Genomic DNA, 21,115 nt, shown 5'->3' with positions numbered 1-21,115 from the left:
AAATTCATTCCACTAAAGACAATACCTGCAGTTATATACTACAAATAGTCAGAGGGGTAGTTAAAACACATCTGTTTTATTATGTACTCTGGAGCACCAGCATGAGTTACAATTTATGTTAACATCACACCATGACATTTTAGTCACAAACATGTGGCCCAAACAAGAACTGAATTTTTTTCTTTTTTTACATTTTATTTTCATGATTATTCCAAGATAAGAATTACTGGCATATGGCATTTTAAGGGGAACAGCACACAGTGCCTTGCTGAACAGGATGTCAGTTGTCTTATGCAATATAAGTGTTCTTATTGCAGTGACAAGTCCCAGTGGCTCTCCCCCAAACACTTCCCTCATCAATTCATTCATTTTTTGCTACCATATTATAAAGTAATGCAAAATGTTGCCTCTACAGCACAGCTAGTTTCCACTTCAAAAGGGAAACACAGGCAATTTATGCTTTCATTAACTGCTATCTTCTTCTTCCCAGAGCACTTAACACATACACATTCAAGATGATAATCCCTGCAGGCATAAATACTGTACAGTATCCAAGTCATGGAAAGGCCCACATGCACACAGGAGGAAAACCTGACTGTTCAAGTTCACCAAATGTCTCCAAAGGCAGATCAAAAATAAATTAGGAGATAGTACAATAAAGAAAAAAAGTTTCAAACATAGAATTCATACCTTAAAGGACATATAACTACAACAAGTAAATGCAGAAAAGCTGGCATTTGGGTAGTGCCTAAACACAGCAACTCTAAAGTCTGGCTTTAACTAAATGTTACTGATAGCGGGGATAACTTTAACTAAAAGAGGGAAGATTTAGGTTAGATGTTAGGAAGAAATTTTTTACTCAGACACTAATGAGGCACTGGAATAGGCTGTGCAGAGGGGGTGTGTATACCCCAACTCTGAAGGTGTTCAAGGCCAGGTTGGATGGGATCCTGAGCAGCTTGATCTAGTAGTGGTTGGCAACCCTGTCTGTGGCAAGGGGTTGGAACAAGATGATCTTCAAGGTTCCCTCTCATCTAAGCTATTTTATGATTCTGTGATTCTATGAATGCAGATTATCAAAAAATACATTTTTCAGAAAAAGAAAAAAAAAAGACACCATTGACTGAACTGAGACACTATTTTGTGTATTATTACATACACATTTTTATACAGTATTACATAGACTATTGGTGTATGACACCAACAGCATTTATTTTTCAAGAAAGCCTGCTTATTAGAAACAGTGAGCTGGTAATTTGACAATAATAGCACAGTTAAACACAGGACCAAGATGTGAACAGTCACTTCAGGGCTGTGTGAATTCTGCAACCATGAGAGAATATTGTTCAGGAAACCCACCACCCAAAGAGGAAGCAACTCATCATGTACATTCTTTTAAAAGTCACGAAAGCAAAACAATGCAGCAATAATGCAAGAAAAACAGGATTCAAATATGAAGCATGTCTAACCAGCTGTTCAAGACATGTCTTCAACCCACTGTGAGAAACACACAAAGGAGTATGCTGATATCATAATTCATAGCAGCTCAGAAGTTAGCAAAAGCCAGGCATGTCAGTGTCCTGCATGCACACAGCAGGGCTGAGTGTCCTGCTTGGACGTGGTCTCATCACAGCCCTGTGCTACATGTAATCCCCACATCTAACTGGTACTCAAACCTTACACATGACAAGGGCCTCAGCATACACCTAGATGCAAGCTAGCTCTCCAGCTTCCATCTGCCTGGCACTGTGAGCATCAAGTGCTTAAGACAGCTGTGGCTATGCATGAGCTTGAAAGAAGCAGGGAATAGTAATTTCATGCTAAGGTAAGGGTCTGAGAAAAAAATACAGACAGTAACTATATTTCTACCAGTACTCAAGTACTGTGGCATATGTCATATTTAAAAGTAGAAATACATGCAATTAGGAAAGCTGACTTGTACACAGAATGAAAGTGCAAGACTTGAGATTTCTTTACATTTCAGCCCAGGCACAAACTTGGATAAGCTGCTCACTCTGTGCCCCAGGTCCCAGTCCTTACAAGGGCAGGCAACTCCACCTTGAGAGGGTCAGCAGCAGTGAAGGCATCACTGGACAAGAGGCTCAGCTGTTCACCTAAGTCTCACTCCCAACACATTTGTTACAGATAGACACCCATCACCTTAAACACCCGGTTCTTGCAACAATGGATAGAACTTCCAATGCTTATATTTTACATGGAGTAACAGCTGATCTTTCAGAAGAAAAAAAAAAAGATAAAGAAAAAAAAAAGACACACAGAACCGTAACTAAATCTTTGAAAATGATCTATATTAAAAAAACAGAAGTTTCAGGACTGAGGGATCTATCTTTTCAGGCAATCAGTTTACAGGCACTGGCATGATCACAAAAGCAACCTGGATGCAGAACCGTAGCAAGTATTTAAACAGATCTTCCATTGTAAGAATTAGATAGCCACTATAAATCTTAACCATGATGATTCAAAAAAGCAAGCTTAAAGAAGCAGCATCTTCAGCTACATATAAAAGAATTAGTACCCTCATCACTACTCATCTTTTCTCTCATTTTAAATGCCAAGTGGTCAAGTGAGCCAAACATAATATAACCACATATTAATGCAAGCATCTTAATGCGTAATTTCATTTTCCTTCCTGGCTGACTTCCACACTGATATTTTTCCAGATTTGTCTTAGAATGTTCTTTTCAATACTGCAACAGAAGGAAAATGGATAATGATAAAACTACCATCGTTTCTACATAGTGTTAGACAAATGCACTAAGTTGTATGATACTGGAAACAGTCTGGGGGATTATTTATTACCGAGATCACCACATTTATCTGACCTAGATCGTGAGCAACTAAGCAGATGCTTAGTCCTCCAGCTGCCACATTCTTTGTCATGCTGTGAAGGCATCAAGTAACATTCACATTGCGCAAGTATGTGAGACAGGATTTACTACAAACTTCTAGGAGGAAGCACTTAAGGGAACAATTTCTGTAATGTCAGACTCAAAAGAAAACCTGGAAATGGCTTAATTTATTCATAACTGCACTTAAATTTCCTCTAGCATTTTGTAAGTAATAGCCTTTAAGTAGAAAAGAAGCCATTGACAAAGTTTCTATTCTTGCAGTCAGTACTGTGCCACTGGTACACTACAACCACTTTGACAGTAAACCACACGTGAATCCTGTACAAACGATGGTTATTCCCTTTTACAGTGTTGATATGAGTCAACTAACTGGAGGGAGAGAAATGCCACAAGGCATCAGGCAGCACGCTTCCCTACCCATTCTGCTCATCCTCCTCACAGCACACAGATTAACTGGCAAAAACAGATGGCATTATAACAGTTTCCAGGATATCTAGGAAGCAACCTTGGGGAAAATAGGCATGTGATGCTTCTAAAAATAATATTCTAATGCTTTTATATAATGGTCTCTCAAGAATCGTTTCTTCAAATTTGCACCTAGTATTTATGCATTAATGAGAAACTGCCTTTCCCTGAGAAATCAGATTTAGATTTGGGGGGAAAGGAGAAAAAAGAAAGGCAAACTACCACAAAAATCAGGATGAAACAAAGCAAAAAGATAAAAGGAGAAAACAAAAGAATTAGCAATGCACCAGGGAAAAAAAAAAAATCACAGTTCCCATTACTGTGATGCAGCTAAATACTATGCTGTGATGCAGCCAAACAGACCAAATGGAATAAGATGCAAACATTAGTTCCAGTTTATCTTCTATTTATTTGAAACAGCAATGGGTGTGATGACTCAATCAACATTTCTCAACTAACCCACTACAGGCTGGACCAAAGGAACTTCTGACTGCTCATAGCACAGCCCTGCACCAAAGCAGTCTGGCAGTAGATTTGTATAACAAAGATTCAGGTATGTGGGATCCAGGTTAACTGTTAAAAGCTGCTTTAGAGAGCTGCAAACCAAGCTTTCGTTTTGGCATTTTTTGTGCTTTCAAAGAGGTTTCAGTCGCAGACATTTCAGTTCTCCTTATGTCCAAGGCACAAAAGAGTTTAAGAAAATCGGAAATGCAAAAGAGAAGAAGGAAGCTGCACGTAACACAAGTCACAAGCTCACCACATCTTTTTCTAATTTGTGTTTTTCTGAGGTTTTATTTGAGTTCAGTACTTTCATAATCCATTCCGTAACGCCAAGCAAAACTCTTGCAAGCAGAATTGTTTTCTCAACTTGTGTGATTCCTGCTAGCCAGTGGAATGTGTAATTCAGAAAAATGCCAAAGAGGGTTCCCTTCCCCTCTTGCTTTGAATCGTAAACTTCTTGTTTTGAGCTAAAAGCAAAAAGAATCCACGGCCACACAGATTAAGAAGTGAGGAGTCATACAGACAACTGAGCAAATGGCTCAGCTTGAGAGCAAGCACAGCTTTTTCTGACCGTATCCACTTAGACTTTTTTGCAATAATGCACAAAGAGTTTTCCTCTATTAGTGAGTAATTAAAACAAAGGAAGTTTTACAACTAGAAAGCAAGAAACAAACCCGTGCTAGGATCTTTTAAAGGAAAGGAGAAAGACCATTTTCTCCAGACTGCATCACATACTTAACGTCCCAACATCTCTCTCAGGAATTTGTTTATAAGATGAATAATGACCATTTGAATGTCCTTAAAGCAGCTGTCTTTCATTTATTAACAAGCTGAGTGCACTGTTCTTTCTTACTATCAATAAGAAAACTTTGATATACAGTGACACAGGAAGGCAATCAGGGAATAGAAAATACCCCTTGCATTTTTTCTTAAACTTAAAAGCCAACATTTACACATTCCGTATTCCTTCTGCAGAAATGACACCAGTGAAAATCTCAGGTAGACAGAGGATTTGTTTTCTACTGCAACAGGAAATTATTTTGGTCACAATATCTGCAGTTTCACCTATCGAGCACATGAATATTTGTGCACACATATGCTTTAGTTGCATCCTCCTCCCAAATAAATTGTTTCCCTTGCCATTGCATAAAGCAAAAGCAGCACCTAATGTACTGCATCTAAATGTCCCTTCCACCACTATAATCCATTAAGAAGAAGTGGTGGGGGAAACACCGAAAGCCACTGTTGAAATGGAGATACACAGTTTGGTCTTGCTGTGCCTGATAATGATTGACAATACAGACACCTCCTATGATTCTTAGATTCTCAAAATCAGCCTGTTTGGTAGATGGGCAGACAGTCAAATTACACTGTTCTCTCATTTTCAGATGAGGAACACACACAACAGGTGACTGTATAAATACCATAATCTTTTACTTCAGCATAGAAAAATCCAAGTATGTACAAAACATTTTAACACGTTTGTTATGCAATACCCCTTTCCCTAAAACAACCCAGTTGACCCAACACAAACATATTCACTGCTGACAATCCATGAGTTGGCCACATGACCATCCTGCCCGTATTTCAGGTATTAGCTATGTCAGAACTAATTAGCAAAGACCACTTGACGCAGTCTTTTACATTATCCAAAACACACAGAGCACACACTGAATAACAAATCTCACCCAACTCATTGTGGTTTTGCTGACAGTTTTTCCTCCATAAATTAGTCTACATAATCTGCGGCCAGCAAGCTGCTCAGAGAACCATCAGGAAACCACTGCACCACGAGGTGCAACAAATACCGCCTAGGACATTTACCATCAAATGGATGACATTCTCTTCTTAACTGGCAATAGCTACAAAAGTGATACTTGTACCAATCATGAAGGCCCTTGTTAGTTTGAGAAAGTGTGTTTCAGGCTATCCTATCATCAACTTAAAATCCTCTAACTCAATTAATAACCCTGCTTAGGAAAGGACGCCGTACCAAAGAAGTTTTTCTGATTAGTAAATTTTAGTTCCCTTCATTCCTCATCACAGATGAGCAGTACACAGACATGACTATACAAAATATAAGCTCATACACAAATACCACTGGGAGACCATAGAATCACAACATCAACATTACTCATACTACCCTGCTTTTCAAACACCCATCCAAAATGTTTACAAACATCCATCCAAAATGCTTAAACCTTTAGGCAATGTTTCGAGCATTAGTATCTAACTTAAAGTGCAGGAAAAGTGATTCAAAGGGAGGCATATTAGCATGTCTGACTAAGCAGGCATCCTACACAGTGAATATACGATGTAACCTCATACAGGCACAACAGAAAAGCGCAACATACTTTTCCCAGAGATCTCTAAATAAAAGGTCTGCTATAATTTATACTCCATTTTTTTCTCACTTCAGCGAGCAGAAAGTAGAGATTATATATAAACAGTTGTTTGAATAGAAATGACAACTACATCTCCTGGAAGATGCAGAGCAGACAGGCAAAGCAAACATTCTCACAGGACACAGGAGCACAGACACTGAGAAGTGCAGCTCCGGAATCTGCAGTGATGTACAGTGTTGCATCCCAAGTTTAAGAGTGCAACCAATTTGGGACAGCTGACGTACCAGTAGCATGGAAATACTAAAATTCAAACATATACAGCATGAAAGTTCTAGTTTATTCCTTTGTATAAAACTTTAAACAAAGTGCAATCTGGACAGAATAAGACAAACTACTCACACACCATTGGCTACGGAAAGGAAAAGCATTCAGGTGTTTTATTTCTCAGATCAGGTTGCAGGAAACCTACTTCCTGAAAAAATACACCCCCTAGCAAGCTTAGTTCAGAGACCAAATTCCAAAGCGGGCGTCTGCAAACAGTAATCACTGCATAAGCAGTTCTTGGTCTGAAGCCAGCTCAGAGCACAATCATCTTCTCTGTATTAAAAAAAATAAGGCAACTAATATTACAAATACCGAATTACTTAAAAATACAAAGCAATGTGCCTATTGGTAGCTCGCAATGCAGCTGATGGCTGACTGTTGTCCACGAAAACCCCAACACATTTCTGATTTTCATCTTCTTTCCCAGTGGCATAAACAGAAGCCACAAGTGTTTTACACACAATTTATAACCTGTACTCTTAGTAAACTAAGTTCCAGGCTACTTTAATTTAAGACATTTGTCCATAATTACTCAGTGTAAACCAACACAGACAGAGACTTAGATTTCAGCTCAGTGGGAGCCGCTTATTTCACGTTAAAGCAAGACAGATCAGGATTCACTTGCAGGATTTTCAGATGGTTTTTGTTATTAGTTACCACTGTCAAGACACAAAAAGAGAAGAATCCAAAAGTTCAGCCAATTACTTCTAGGGCTGAGTAGCAGCCAGCAGAAATAGTTGTTGCCGGGTTCAGCGAAGGTTTGCCAAATGATGTTAGCATGGGCAGAGAAAACTGCCTTTCTTGGCTTCTATCTGCTGAAGGTTGCAGTCACCAAATTGGGACTAAGGATGGATCCAGAAGGAACAATCGGGGGCTAAATTTAGGACTCCTCTTACCAGCAACCATCTGCTAGGACAGAGGCTGAGTTGGTACGGTTACCAAGATAGGAAAAAAGAGAAAAGCAAGCTCCAACTGGCACTGAACATGAAAGCATGTAGCTGGCTACCTCTGCTGCATCACAGATACAAGCAAGGCGCAGCAGTGCGGCAGGCCCACCTCAGTGAACTGCAGCCAGTATTAACATGTGTGCAGGGAAGAACAGCAACCTGGGACAGAAAGGACCATAAGGCACAAGACCAGGTTTGGATAAGTCAAAATTAACATGCTGAGACTTAACCAGCATCTGAAAATTAATGCCAGTTTAGAGTTAGTTCAGGAACTGAGCAGTAGATTCCGGATACATCTCAAGCCAGAACAAATGCAAACGCTGCTGATTCTGACAGTCACCAAGCTAAACACAATCTCAAGTTTTTGCTTGCTGTTCCAGAAAGCACAAAGAACCAAGTAGAGGTGATCACCACCTTGCCCGAATGTTTAATGTGACCGTGTGCTAAAACCAAACATTTACAGTTCGGCATCCCTTCTTCTAATCTGTGAGTGCCTGTACCAAAACACTTCTGATCATCATGTGGGAACTGAATCGGTAGCCTGAAATTGCAGACACAGTGACTGTGCTGTGATGGAATGGCAATCTGTTTTAGTAAACAGAATTTTTATTCAAATGCCCTGCTTAGAAGGTTAAATGCCTGGGCCTCCTAATTACTAACTCCAACTCCAATAAAGACTTGATGTGCAGTCTTATCTAACAACTTGGTCTCTCATCTCACTCATCCAGCCCAACATACTTTGCAGGATGTTGAAATAGCAGCATCTAAAACGCTGTACACACTTCAGACTTTTTCAAAACACTTTGTAGGCTAAGAGATTTGTTTGTTTATTTAAGGTTAATCCCATACTTGCTCATTTTGAACTGTACATATTTTACATGACAAAAGAAACAATGTTGCAAATAAACACAGGAAAACACTAGCAAGAATTTCAAATAGGTTATGCTTAGGCTGATCCTAAGCAGACAATAATTTTCCCGATGACATTTCCTACACACAGCTCCTTCCACTGTTTTGTTTTGTGTTGTTTATCATTTTATTTTTGTGGATATCCTATGTAAGAACATTTGCTGACACCACCAAGTTTTCAACTCCCTATCGCATAAAGTACAACAGGAGTGTTCCTGTATGCCTTAATCCAAAGAGGAGCAATAGTCCAGAAGTTATCAAAATTTGTGAAGTGACTGACAGAAAACAAGACCAACAGATTTAAGCAAAGAATGTGTGAGGGAAACAACACAACACTGAAATTCGCCCAGTAGCACTCACTAAATGAGAACTATCACATCAGTGTGGTAACATTCTATAAAACGTCCATGGGAACAGATGAGAGTTATCCAAGAGTGCTGAGGGAACTGGTGGAGGCGATAGCCAAGCCGCTTTCCATTATCTATCTGTGTTCCTGGTCAACAAGAGAGGTCCCAGAAGACTGGAGAATTGCCAACGGGACTCCCATCTACAAGAAGGGTCATAAAGAGGATCTGGGGAACTACAGCCTGACCTTGGTGCCAGGGAAGGTTATGGAGCAGATAGTCTCGGGAGAAATCACACAGCACGTGTGGGACAAGTGGGGGATCAGGTCTAGTCAGTGTGGGTTCACAAAGGGCAAGTCCTGCATGACCAACCTGATCTCCCTGGATGATCTAGTGACCTGTCTGGTGGATGAGGGAAAAGCTTTTGATGTAGTCTGCCTAGACTTCAGCAAAGCCTTCAACACTGTCTCCTACAGTATTCTCCTGCAGAATCTGGCAGCTCGTGGCTCGGACAGGAACACTCCTTTCTGGGTAAAGAACTGGCTGGAGAGATGGGATCAGAGAGTGGTGGTGAATTGAGCTAAATCCAGTAACAAAAGGTGTTATCCAGAGATTGGAACTGGAGCCTGTCCTCTTCAATGTCTTTATTGATGACCTGAATGAGGCCTTTGAGTGCCCCCTCAGTAAGTTTGCAGATGACACCACGCTGGCTGGAAGTGTCAACCTGCCTGGGGGCAGCAAGGCCCTACAGAGGGATCTGGACAGGCTGCATTACTGGGCTCAAGCCAAGGGGATGAGGTTCAACAAGACCAAGTGCCAGGTCCTGCACTTTGGCCACAGAAATCCCAGGTAACGTTACAGGGTTGGGGTGGAGTGGCTGAAAGACTGTGTAGAGGAAACAGACCTGGGGATATTAGTCAAAGCTTCGCTGAACATGAGCCAGAAGAATGCCCAAGTGGCCAAGAAGGTCGATGGCATCCTGGCTTGTATCAGAAATAGTGCTGCTAGCAGAAGCAGGGAACTCAGCACTGTTGAGGCCACAGCTCAGGTACTGTGTTCGATTTTGGGCCCCTCACTGCAAGACATACATCGAAGCCTTGGTGCATGTCCAGAGAGCACGAATGGTGTTGGTTGACACAGACATATTTTGTAATGAACTTTGGCCAGGGGACAGAGGAGTGCTTGCAGATTCTTTTTAGCATTACATGCTTCTACTTCCAATATTAGTACTAAAAGAAGCTATGAAAGAGACAGGTTGTTTAATGTCTTTTGTCAAAAGTGCAGAATGTGTGATAACACTGCAACAGCTAGTTAAGAAGTGACACAGAAATTTAAAACTACTCTAAGTATAGAGATTTAAAAGAAAATAAGACATAACAGAAGAACAGTAATATCATCATATCTAGCAGAAATGCTAAGTCACAGCCTGAACCACTGATTGAGCACCTGGTGGGAAGGCAGAGCCAACCCTGGGGAGCACAGGTGCATGTAATGTTCCTGAGTGAGCAGAAGGGGTGGAACCAGGATCCACTCCTTCCCAGATATCATTTAAGGGTTGGCAGCAGAGGCAAGGCTGGCTTGGTGGAGATCTCTTTCTCTTTGTAGACTTCCAAAGGTAAGCAGCTGTTTTCCTTCGTTTCTGTATCTCTAGCTGTTGCATTTGGGCTTGTCCTCATTTGCTGTAGCCAAAGATTTTGCCATCCTGCTATTATCGTGGCACTTTTCATTGTGTTACAGAGTTACACCACACAGCAAAAACTTTTAAAGAGCAAGCTGAAGAAAAATGTTTTGTTTTGTTACAGAAAAGCTTCCTTACAGGAAAAAAGACAACCAAGCAGTTGAACTGACAAAACTTTAGGAAAGTAACTGAGCTTGTTAATTATAATAGGTCTCTTCTACAGAGAGCATACAACCTGGTATTTTAACAGGAAAGCAACACTGACAACACAAATTATACTACCTTGTTCTCAAAGCACTGATGTGTTCCAAACTTGTATTTCAACAAGTTTTTTCCCTAGTCCCTGGTGACCTGGCAAGCTGTTCCCTTCTCTTGTTTGCAAACTGATGCTTTTTCTTTATTGATTTTAAAAGTATTTCTTTTTTCCATTGTACCTGTATTCCATTATTTTTAATGTTTTTAAAGCATGCAAGCTATTATATCAGCTGGCAAAGCTACAGGTTACAACAAACAACAACAAGGTGATCTCTCTCTGCTTTGAGACTTGACATATTACAGCTTTTTTTTTTTTAAAAGGCTGAAATGCTACAGGCTTCAATCACTCCATGTGCTCATTTGCCACTTCTGAGCCCTACTTTAGCCTAATGGGGAAAGGGAGAAATTTAACTATTAAAAAGCTCTTAATAGCAACAGGCTGACTGAGAGCTCCACACCACAAGCTGTACAACCTTCTCCAAGGCCAAGCTCTGATACACAGCTCTGCTCAGTTTTGTCCTGGTTGCTTAAGCCTTCTTGCCAAGTTAAACAGAACATTCTTTTCCCTCTTCAAGGGCACAGAGTCCCAAGCAACAGGTGAACATACAAAAGCTGAAGAGAATTAAGGGATACAGCAACAATCAGATGAGCTGAGACAGTAGAGTTAAAAACCTCTTGACCTACCTAATGACCTGATAACTTCTACCTGCCCAATCCTGTAAGCTAGAAAGACAGCTGCAAGGAACAACAATAAGTTTAATCAAAGATGCAGGCAGTAGTAAAACCACATCAGTTTAAGAAGACTGATTTTTTTTTTTTTTTTCCATCTGTGCAATGCTATTCTTCCCTGCCTTTGCTTCTTTCTAACAGATGACAACCTGAGGATTACGAACTTCCTACCTAGTCTTGGCTTGTTATGGTCACGCTGCTTTTGAGTGTCTGGCTATTTTCTCTCAATTTTTGCTCATGGAAGGTGAGCAAATACGCAGGAGGCAAAAGATGATGCAGGAGGAAACAAAAAACAGAGTAGAAGGCATTCACACAAGAACAGGACAGTGGTGGGAAACTGAGTCCATAGCTGCAAGTAGCTATGGGGGAAGTAAAAACATGCAGCATTAATTTTTGTGTGCCAGGAATTATGGAAAATATCTGTCTAGAAAAATAATTTGAGAACAGCATAAACCCAACCATACTTTCTATTCAGTTTGAATATCCTCTTTGCTGGAGGGATGCTTTTCCAGGCACTTTGGCTATCCCTAGTATGTAGCATGGGGTGTTTCACTTGCAGCACCTGCAGCTGTTTTCTCATCCAGCACAGTCACACATAGCATGACCTTCATGGAGCTGCTGGGATAGAGAGCCCGTGCCAACCTTTGTTCTCACACTGCAAAGTATCGTGGTTTTGTCTTATGCTGTCAGAGAAGATGGGTTTGGTTTAGCAACAGGATAGATTTTTGGGTACCAATCAAAGCTGGCCTATGTTAATGGTCTCTAAACAGTAGTTTTTTCAGCTCTTCTGTACATAATGTGCCTGTGCCAGTCTGATTGGTTATTTTATATTCATTCAAGATTTCAGGAAAGCACTCAATTGCTCAAAATATCTCTTGCCTCTGTACAAAGTTCACAAGAATGATCAACACAATGTGTGATAGCGTGTCTGTAACAGCTGTCATAAGAAAAAAAGCATGTCAGACCTGCAAACTCAGAAGTAGCATTAGAGACTCTCTAAGCCTCAGATGTGAAGGGGAACTCCATCAAACATCCGGAAGTCATAAAAATACCCTTGAATGTAAAACAGAGCACAGAGGTCAAACTGATCAGAGTAGGTAATTAATGCAGTGTCAAAAACCAGCCAGGAAGGAGAGGAAAAGGGAAGCACTGAGATGTAGTTCTTGTATGACACTGCGAAACAGGTTTCCAAATGCTACTCTTGAGAGCGAGGGTGCAGCATCCAGCACTCCTGCTGCTGCAAGTCCCAAAGAAAGAGCACTACAAAGCAGGGCATCACCTCTCTCTGCCTCTGTATCAAACTTCAGCGCACATCACAAAAGGAGATCTGCCTCTCTGGAAGCTCTGAGTTCATTTTAGACTGATTTGAGAGTCACAATTTTTGCTTATCAAACCGCACAGTATATTTGCATTACAGAGCTAACAAGTACAATACCATTACAGGAATGGAAAACAATGGCAGCCTTAGCAGGTGTGCAGCCTTTGCAGTGAATCTGGTTTTTCACTATTTAATTGCAAGCAGGTGTTCTGACTTTACAAACTGTAGAACAGTGAAGTCTCCTTAAAATGAAAAAAAAAAAAAAAAAAAAACCTAAAATCCAGTATATTCCATTTCCAAAAGGTTTATCATTAAATTCAGTAAATGGACTTGATCTACTAGACAGCTTTTGTAAGAATTCTAAACTGCTCCACTTCCTTCTTTGTGTCCTGAAGACTAGAAATTACAGTAGACACCAGTATTCTCTAATGACCACCCACAGTTTATCTAAAGCTGAAGACTGACATTTCCACAAATTTTCACAAGATAGAATCACTTCAGTCAAGAACAACCTGTTGCATCTCTTATCATTGATAAAATTCCTGTATTTTATGAAATGTGCTTGAGTTGACTAGCACAGTGCTGTAGTTGGAATAGAGTGGAAAAAACAGTGGAACACGTGTGAGACAAAGAAAGTAAAGGAGTTAGTAATGCAAGCTGGAAAGATGATTCAAGATGACAAACTGGCATCCTCCACAGAATGAGCTTGACGCTTTTTATAGCTACTGACACAGTAATGAATGATTTACTTTGGGTGGAGCTCAATGCAATGTTCTACTCAGCGTTTTGTTGGGGGGGGGGGGGGGGGGATTTCTTTTTTTTCTTTTTAAGAAAGTCTTTCCCTAATCCTTCATACAAAACTGTTTTTAAAATCAGGAAAAAAAAGCCATCAGATACTATGTTAGTTGCTCAGGCCCTGATGCTTTAGCGCTACCTCACCCGTGGTTTTTATCCAAGTCTGCCCTACTGGAGTTTTTTTCAAATTAATTTCAAAGACAAAGACGTTGGTTCAAGAGCATTTACTTGCTTACTGTCATCACATATAAAGCACACCTTATAACAGAAATAAATGTCATTTCTGAGGTACAAATAGAAAACTAACGTGGCATCTAAAACACAAGGCATGGAAATAAATTCATACCTCCCACTGAATTCAAGGTGGAGGATGGAAAGACAGACACAGCTCATCACTGAAGATTTAGGTATCTTTGCACACCAGTTCTACTAGGACCCTTTTGCAGTCTTCCCCCCTCTTCATCCTTGATAAAGGACTTCAGTTTTTGCTCAATCTTTGGCTGCTTAAAAATCTGTAATAAATGTCTATTTCTTTGAAAGAAGCTATTAATGAGCCTTATATTAATGGTTTTTTCCTTACTTCTTTGAAGTGCACTGGAGTGCCAAAAGAACCATGTTACTGTCACAGAAAATTACTAAGATTTTGAGAGCTGGCATCCATAATGCACTCAGCTAAGTCATTTCATAAATGCAGATTATACTTTGGAAAGCTTTAAAATATATATATATTTAGTGCTTGGAGAAAAAAAGCATTGTGATTCAAAGTAATCTGAGTAACTGTCATGCTGTGTTATGATGCAGATTACAACAGCCTCTCCTGTAATATAAATGATGTCCATTGTCAAACCAAAAAATCTCTCCAAGACCAGCATCTGGAAGTTCAACCAAAACTATGTACTAAGAGAACATGTGAAAAGACAACAATGTTTGGTGAACACAGACATCAGATGGGGTCCAGGGTTTGGATTGGAAGTTTTTCTCCAGTCAACTTCGTCAAAAGATTTAGCCTATTCCAGTAGGTCAAGGGTGGGATTGAGAATGGCTTTATTCCCACTGCCAACAACATTGCCACTCTGCTTATCTTTTGTACAGCAAGCTTGTAAAAAAAAACTAGTGACTAATAACTGAGAATATCTCAGTGGAAAAAGAATCCCCTGGCTTTTTTCTTATGAAATACTCCCTAGAGCAAGCCAGCATTCTTCAGTAACAGCTGCTAGTAACTCTTTGTATTCCAAAAAACTCTTTCTACAGATAAATTTAAGTTGTTTATTGTTTAGCATTCTGTCAAGAGTATAAGGAATAACCCTTCTTTAAAAAACATGACGGAAAAAAAAAAGTAAGAAACAGTCACTAGAGTTCTGAGTAAGTTCAGCTGCCTGCAGAGACTAGCACTAAACTAGAAAGGATGACTGCTTTCTTTCTCTGTCGCACCAAATAGAGCAGCCAACAAGTCAGAAAATCTCAAGGTACAGTAGGATCCATCCTGCTCTCTGTCGAAATAGATGCACAGAGAGATGAATGAGAATTGGGCAGTCAGGCAAGTTTCCCAGGCTGCTCTGGATTCTAGCATGATTGATTGGAGTATTTTGAACCCTGTGGTGCCCTTGTGGTAGCAGCTCTAGATGGTCCTGACCTTATAAAAGGCTTTATGAGACTTTTTAGGTGAGACTAAGAGCTCACAGGTAGCCTCATCCCTACCCAATTTTGCCTGGGCTTCCCCTGAACGGGTATTGCCTAAGGACCATGACTTGAAAGGCTCCTGGGAACACGTTCTCTATTTTCCCAGCTTCTCTCTTTTCCTCTTATTAGCCTTTCACAAAATTGACGCAGTTGAACCCATGCCGAGTTCTCCTCTGATTTGAGCTTACATCCAGGAAGAGTGAGGCCAGGCTTGCAGGCATGGGAAATAACTGTGGGCACACACAGGCACCTTTCCCAAAGCCCTCCTATGACTCATTTTACTCTAACCTGAGAGGGGAATTCCATAATACACGAAGAGGCAGCTCCTGATTTTGTACACTTACAGAAAAGGGCTTCAGAAGAATCTTCAAATTTCACGCTCGTGTTAAAGAGTTAGATAAGCCAAGAATGAGAAAGTAAGCATGTAGCATTTATCCAGCACATTCTGCAGCTTCCAATAATTTGCCTCACAGATCTTGAGAACTCAGAACCAATCCTCTCAAGTTCTTATTTTATTTCAGAATAAGTGTTCTCTGATCAGGCACCTTTCAATACAGTTTCTTTCAACAGAAGAATTACTAACTCCATCCAGAAGTAGTTTTCAAATCATTGTGATCCTCACTTGTTTGACTGAACTGAAATCCCCTGAGATGTATTAGATTTTTATTCTGAAAGGCTTGTTTGTATACTGCTTGTGCTTACTGATCACTGGAAAAGTAGTTTACCTGTGCTCCCTTTAGATGATATCTAACTGTTTTAAGAAATGAAAGAGACTCTATTGTTTACTCACACAACTTGGCAATTCAAACCATGACACAGGAAATAAGACAGCTATGAGCCTGTTTTGTTTATCTTTCTATCAGATTCTTGAAAGATTTAATGCTGCAAAGATACACTTGATATGTGCCTCATACTGACGACTGGAAGCTCACCAAATGACAAAGAAGAGATCAACTTTTATTTTTCTACTAAAAGCAGTGTAGTCCTGTACTGACAAAATCAGTTATTTAAGTTTATGTGGAAAACACGCTTTCTTACAACCATGGAGACAAACAGGAAGGTCACAAAGAGGGGATGTGCAGTGCTGTTATTGTTGTCCCAGGAGGTACTGACAGTGCCTATGGTCAGAGGGAGCGGTGGCAGTATCTGCTTATCTTGCAAGATGTAAGCCAGAGTGAGCAGCATCAAAGCCATTGGCAGTGCTGACTGTCAGACAGGAAATATGATGTACTCAGTCACTGAAGTTACTCACACCTAAAGATCCTCACAACGTTTCTGGTAAGCTGCTGCTTTTCAAGAGAAATAGGGAAAGCGTGGTTCTGAATAAAACTAAGAGAAGGAAGTGCAGGTGTTCTCTATGCAGTCAGTTCATTTCACACAAACTTAAGAATGCTGGGTTCATACATTCTGTATATTGCAGCCCAATCAGATAAGTTTATTATGTTCGCTTTTGGTAATCAATATGCTAGAAAAGAGTAAACTTTACAAAATAAATCACACTCAACTGTTGCCTAAGATGCAGTCTTAAGCTCTTGAAATGCCCTACTTTATTTTCACATTCTCTACATCATAGCAAGCCAGACTTAGTTTAGAAAACATAGTTAATGTACAATGGGTGTATCCAGACCACTTCTTGAGCCCGTTTTTTAGAGAGAATATCTCATTCAGTTTCCTGACAATGAAAGAATCGGATTCCTCAGCACAGTTACATGCTGATCCTTTCTTCTGAAAGCACAAGGAGAACCACCACACAAACCACCAGTGTTTTAATTGGTTGTTTGTCTTCAGTATCCATTGAACACCTGAGACTGCATTACCAGCAGGAGAGGAAGATGACTTAGTTTCAAACTGTCAAACAAGGCTTTCTAAGAGGGAAGACTTACTGAAATGCATAAGCAAGTTTAGCATACAGAGCTAAGTCCCTCCTGCACAGGATATTGCGCTGCTGTTATCAGTACAGAACTGTGCAAGAGTCAGGGGACTCAAAAGTTAGAGCTTTCCCTTGTGTATGTGTGAAACTGAGGTTGTGGGGCAATTCCTAGAGTATCTGAGAAGTACAAGCAAAGGAGGATGATTCCACCCTACCTTTCTTGGTCAAGTTTAGACACTTTTTTTTTACTTTGTACTGCATGTTAAGAAGCATGGATTCTTACACATTTGAATCACGTTCAAATGGCAGGTTAAAAACCATCCTTAAGGAACACCTGATCTGCAAGAACTGAACATTAACTGGACAGCAAACAGGAGTTACAAAATGAAACATGATAAAGCATTTTCAACCTTTTCTTTTTGCTGGAGCACATCAAACAGAGAAAGACAGAGAAGGAAATTCCTTTATTTGCATCTGACAGGTTACCCCAGTTTTGAGGACCCCCATTATATCCGGACAGCTGAACCGCCCCCTCCACTGGCCTAATCCTTCACAGCTTACTTTAAGGAAACATCTTGGAAGTTGTGCTTCTCTGCTTTCAGATGTTTTCTGTGACGTTGGAGACACAGAACACTTTTGAAAACGCAGTGTCACACTGCTGTGTTAGTTGTTCACTTGAATAATGGCTACAGACAGTCATCCCAGTAGATGTTTAAAAGGAAACTACAGCGCTATAGCTTAAATGGAAGAAATTACATTACTACTGGACTACAGTAACAACATGCATTAACGTGGGCACCAAACCACAGCACAGCTACTATTTATGCATAGTATATACAGATATATAAAATACATGAACACATTCAAGAAGGGCAAAAGGAAAAAAAATCGTCATGTTTCCAGAGGCCAAACACAGAGCTGGTAGCAGCGCTGTCCCCACAGAACCGTAAGCCCTGTGATTCCAGAGCAAACTGAAAACTGTAACTAAAGCGTCGTTTCAGCAGCTTCCCCACCGACACCAGGCGCACACGTGACACCTTTCTTTATTTTCAGAGGCAATTCCCAAGCCGCTCGGCTCGGCAACGCACCGGTACAACGCCAATGCACTCCTCCCGGCAGATTAACACCTTAGCTCACTCCGGGCCCCGCTCCGACAAAGACATAAACCAGGGCCCGGCCAAGACAGCTCGGCGCCGGCGTTCCCCCGCCCTCTTCACTCACTTTTGGTGGCGGCGATCAGGTTTTTCCCATCCTTGAGCAAATCCTTGATAAACTTATTGGTCTTCTCTAGCTCGGCCTCGTGGGCTCGCACCCGCTCCCTGAACCAGGGGCTATCCAGGTAGCAGTCGCTGAACTCCAGAGGCTGCAGCCCCATGGCTGCGTTCCTCCTCGCGGCGACCTCCGCAGCGATCAGCGCGCGCCCCGCTGCACGGCGGCCACAAAGAGCTCAGGGCTGGGCAGGGGAGGTGGCCCGCTCCCGGCAGCCCCGCCGCCGAGCCCCGCCCGGCCGAACTGGCGGACCGCCTCTCAGCGCCGGGCGGCAGGGCCGCGCCAGGAGGCTGGTGAGGAAGGGCGAGCTGCGAGCTCCTCGCAGCAGCGCTTCGGGGTTATGCTTTAGAACGGAGGCTGTCGGCTGCAGGTGACCGGGCACGCAGTACACTTCTTCGGGTTTTAGGGCAAGGAGGCTTGAAGGGGGACACAGGCTCTTAACCGAAACCTGCGGTTTTAGGGCGACCCGTTTTAGTGCCGACTGCGTCTGCTGTTAGAGCCAGCTAGTGCCCCTCAACTAGGGTCTGACCCTATCCTGCTCACGTACCTGAGTGTGAAATTAATTGGGGGAGGTAGCTAAGCCTCACCCTTATGTCTTCGTTTAGTAAACTCATACAAAATCTGTAGGAAGAGCAAGACTTTCGGGAAGACTGTTCTATGTACCTCAGTGCTGAGCTGAAGGCAGGCCAGGAGGTGCAGAGTACGCTCAACCCCTTCAGCCAGGCATTCCCGCTGCTACGTCACAGCGTGTGCTCTGACTGCTTTCTGAAATCATTGAACTGCCAAGTCAGTATGCTACTAAAAACTGGGCTAAGATGGACACTAAAAATCAACCTTAAATAACAAACAATCCTTATTTCTGTTTGAATTATTGGAGCAGTGTTTGAAGAGCAAATATTTCTATGAACAGATTGTTTACTTTGTCCTGTACTCATCTTCAGGAAGAAAATTAGAATAATATTTTTCATGGTTGTTTATAGTTACTGCAATTTTCCTATTATCGTTCCACTGTAATGCTGTAAAGCAATTATGGAGTTGCTTGAATTCAAATTCAGAAAAAGACAAAAGAATAATCTTTATGTTTACATAAAGCCAATTCAATGTTACACTGGTATTCTACACTGTTCACCCAGCATTGTTATCCTGACAACACCCTGTGTTCTTAGCGACTACTGGGAGAGATTGTGTTTTGCAAAACCTAACCCACCGGTTCAAACGCAATCTCATCCTGAAATGGTCAAATTGTGGGGGTAGAAATAATAACTTATTAAATTAAACAGACAAAAATGACATGTTTGAGCAAGAAAAGTAGCTACACCTTCTTTGCTAATGAATCCTGTAAGTTTTTGTATCGGTGTTTTAGAAAATTCTCCTCTTTTCTGCCATTCTCTACTCGATGTCATCAAATTTTGCAGCTTTGTTGCAGGCTCATTTAAAAGACTAGTGTAGCTTGAGTATGTGAACCTTTAGCAACATCCTGTCTATATACCGTACCATCTTTGCTTTGGTTATTTTCTGTTGTTAACCATTGCAAGCATGGTTTCATACTTCAAGTTATTTTACACAACAGGCTTATGCTAGCAAGGTATCTGGTTTCACTTCACCTTATGTTCTTGCATACAGATACCTGTTGTTCGTAGATATCCTGATTTTCATGTAAGTCAGTGTTCTGATGTGTTTTCCTCCGACTAGTCATGCTTCTAATCTGCAATGGAAGGATGGATTACAGGTTAGTAAGCTTAACTCAGTCTTACTGGCATTTTATTTGCAACGTGCAACTGTGCTTAGTTGTTGAAAACATTGAAGAAAACACTATTAGCAGCAACATCCTTCAAAGGTATTGTAGTTTTGTCTCCTGCCTACATGCTTCTACCTCAGGAGAAAAATCCTTACATGGGTTAGAATTTAGTTTCATTTCAGCTCCACCCTTTTTTATTATTATTATCTTAGCTTTATGCAAACATATTCTGTGACCATTTTTTTTTCCCATAAAAAGTACAATATGGGTATGAACTTAGGAAAACCCTACCTAGCCTTTGAACTGAACTGACTTTTTCCCATTGCAAAGATTTTACACTGCCAGTTTTTGGTAATCTTCACCCATTAATGTAACTGCATGAAATATCAATTTATATTGGGTCAAATTAGCACACAGCAGTACTTAATTTACACTTAGAAATAAGTGCTGTAAAATATAGTGTCCATCTGGCATTTTCTCCGATCTAGAAATATGGTTTTAGAGGATGATGGAGCTGCTAAGATACTGGCCCATTACAGTTTTTGGGAGAGTCCCACTCTTGTAACACTTCATTGTCCGTGGGTGATAATTAACAGTGCTTCCTGTTTTCTCTTTCCAGCCATGTTCTGCAGGTATTAATGATTTCCCTCTCGCAGTAAGGTCATCTTACAACTGGGAAGCATAATTAAGCTAAATTCAGAGAAGCTTGTTCTCCATCTGCAATTCATTTGAAGTTCACAGTTTTGTTGCTTTTTGTTCTTTTCCCTTCAAAATGGAATGATGGGCTGAGTGCCTGTTTATACCAGTTGACTTAGATATTAGGTCCTGCTTTACAGCTCAGTTTAGATCTATTTTATTATCCTCTGACGCTAATATTTGCACATCCTCTTGGAATTCATTTACCCTAAGCACTTTATCAGTTCTTGGAATTTGTTCACCCTAAGCAGTTTTTTTGCGGTTTTCTGGCATGTTTGTTCTCTGTGGGAAGCTGGTGGCAGTGTCATTCAGATTACCTGTTCTCAGTGCTTTCCTTTGGGTCCCTTCACTCTGAAAGTTCGTTGACTCACCTCCTCCTCCC

General features: G+C 40.9%; 1 protein-coding gene across 1 annotated transcript in view; it reads right to left on the bottom strand.

Annotated features, from left to right (window-relative positions):
* The window catches only part of ARHGAP10 (Rho GTPase activating protein 10), a 133,442-nt gene extending 114,971 nt beyond the window's left edge, over positions 1-18,471 (bottom strand). The window contains exon 1 of the mRNA XM_042871710.1: positions 18,252-18,471. Coding sequence (XP_042727644.1) covers positions 18,252-18,405 — 154 coding nt within the window. The 5' untranslated portion in view covers positions 18,406-18,471. The remainder of the gene's footprint in view (positions 1-18,251) is intronic.
* Between the last annotated feature and the right edge of the window lie 2,644 nt (positions 18,472-21,115).

This window comes from Lagopus leucura, unplaced genomic scaffold (genome assembly GCF_019238085.1).
Source record: "Lagopus leucura isolate 7727_CA_CO unplaced genomic scaffold, USGS_WTPT01 Super-Scaffold_100004, whole genome shotgun sequence".
NCBI classification, from domain to species: Eukaryota; Metazoa; Chordata; class Aves; order Galliformes; family Phasianidae; genus Lagopus; species Lagopus leucura.
The sequence above is the reverse complement of the archived record's forward strand: the minus strand, read 5'-3'. Positions and strand labels throughout refer to the sequence as shown.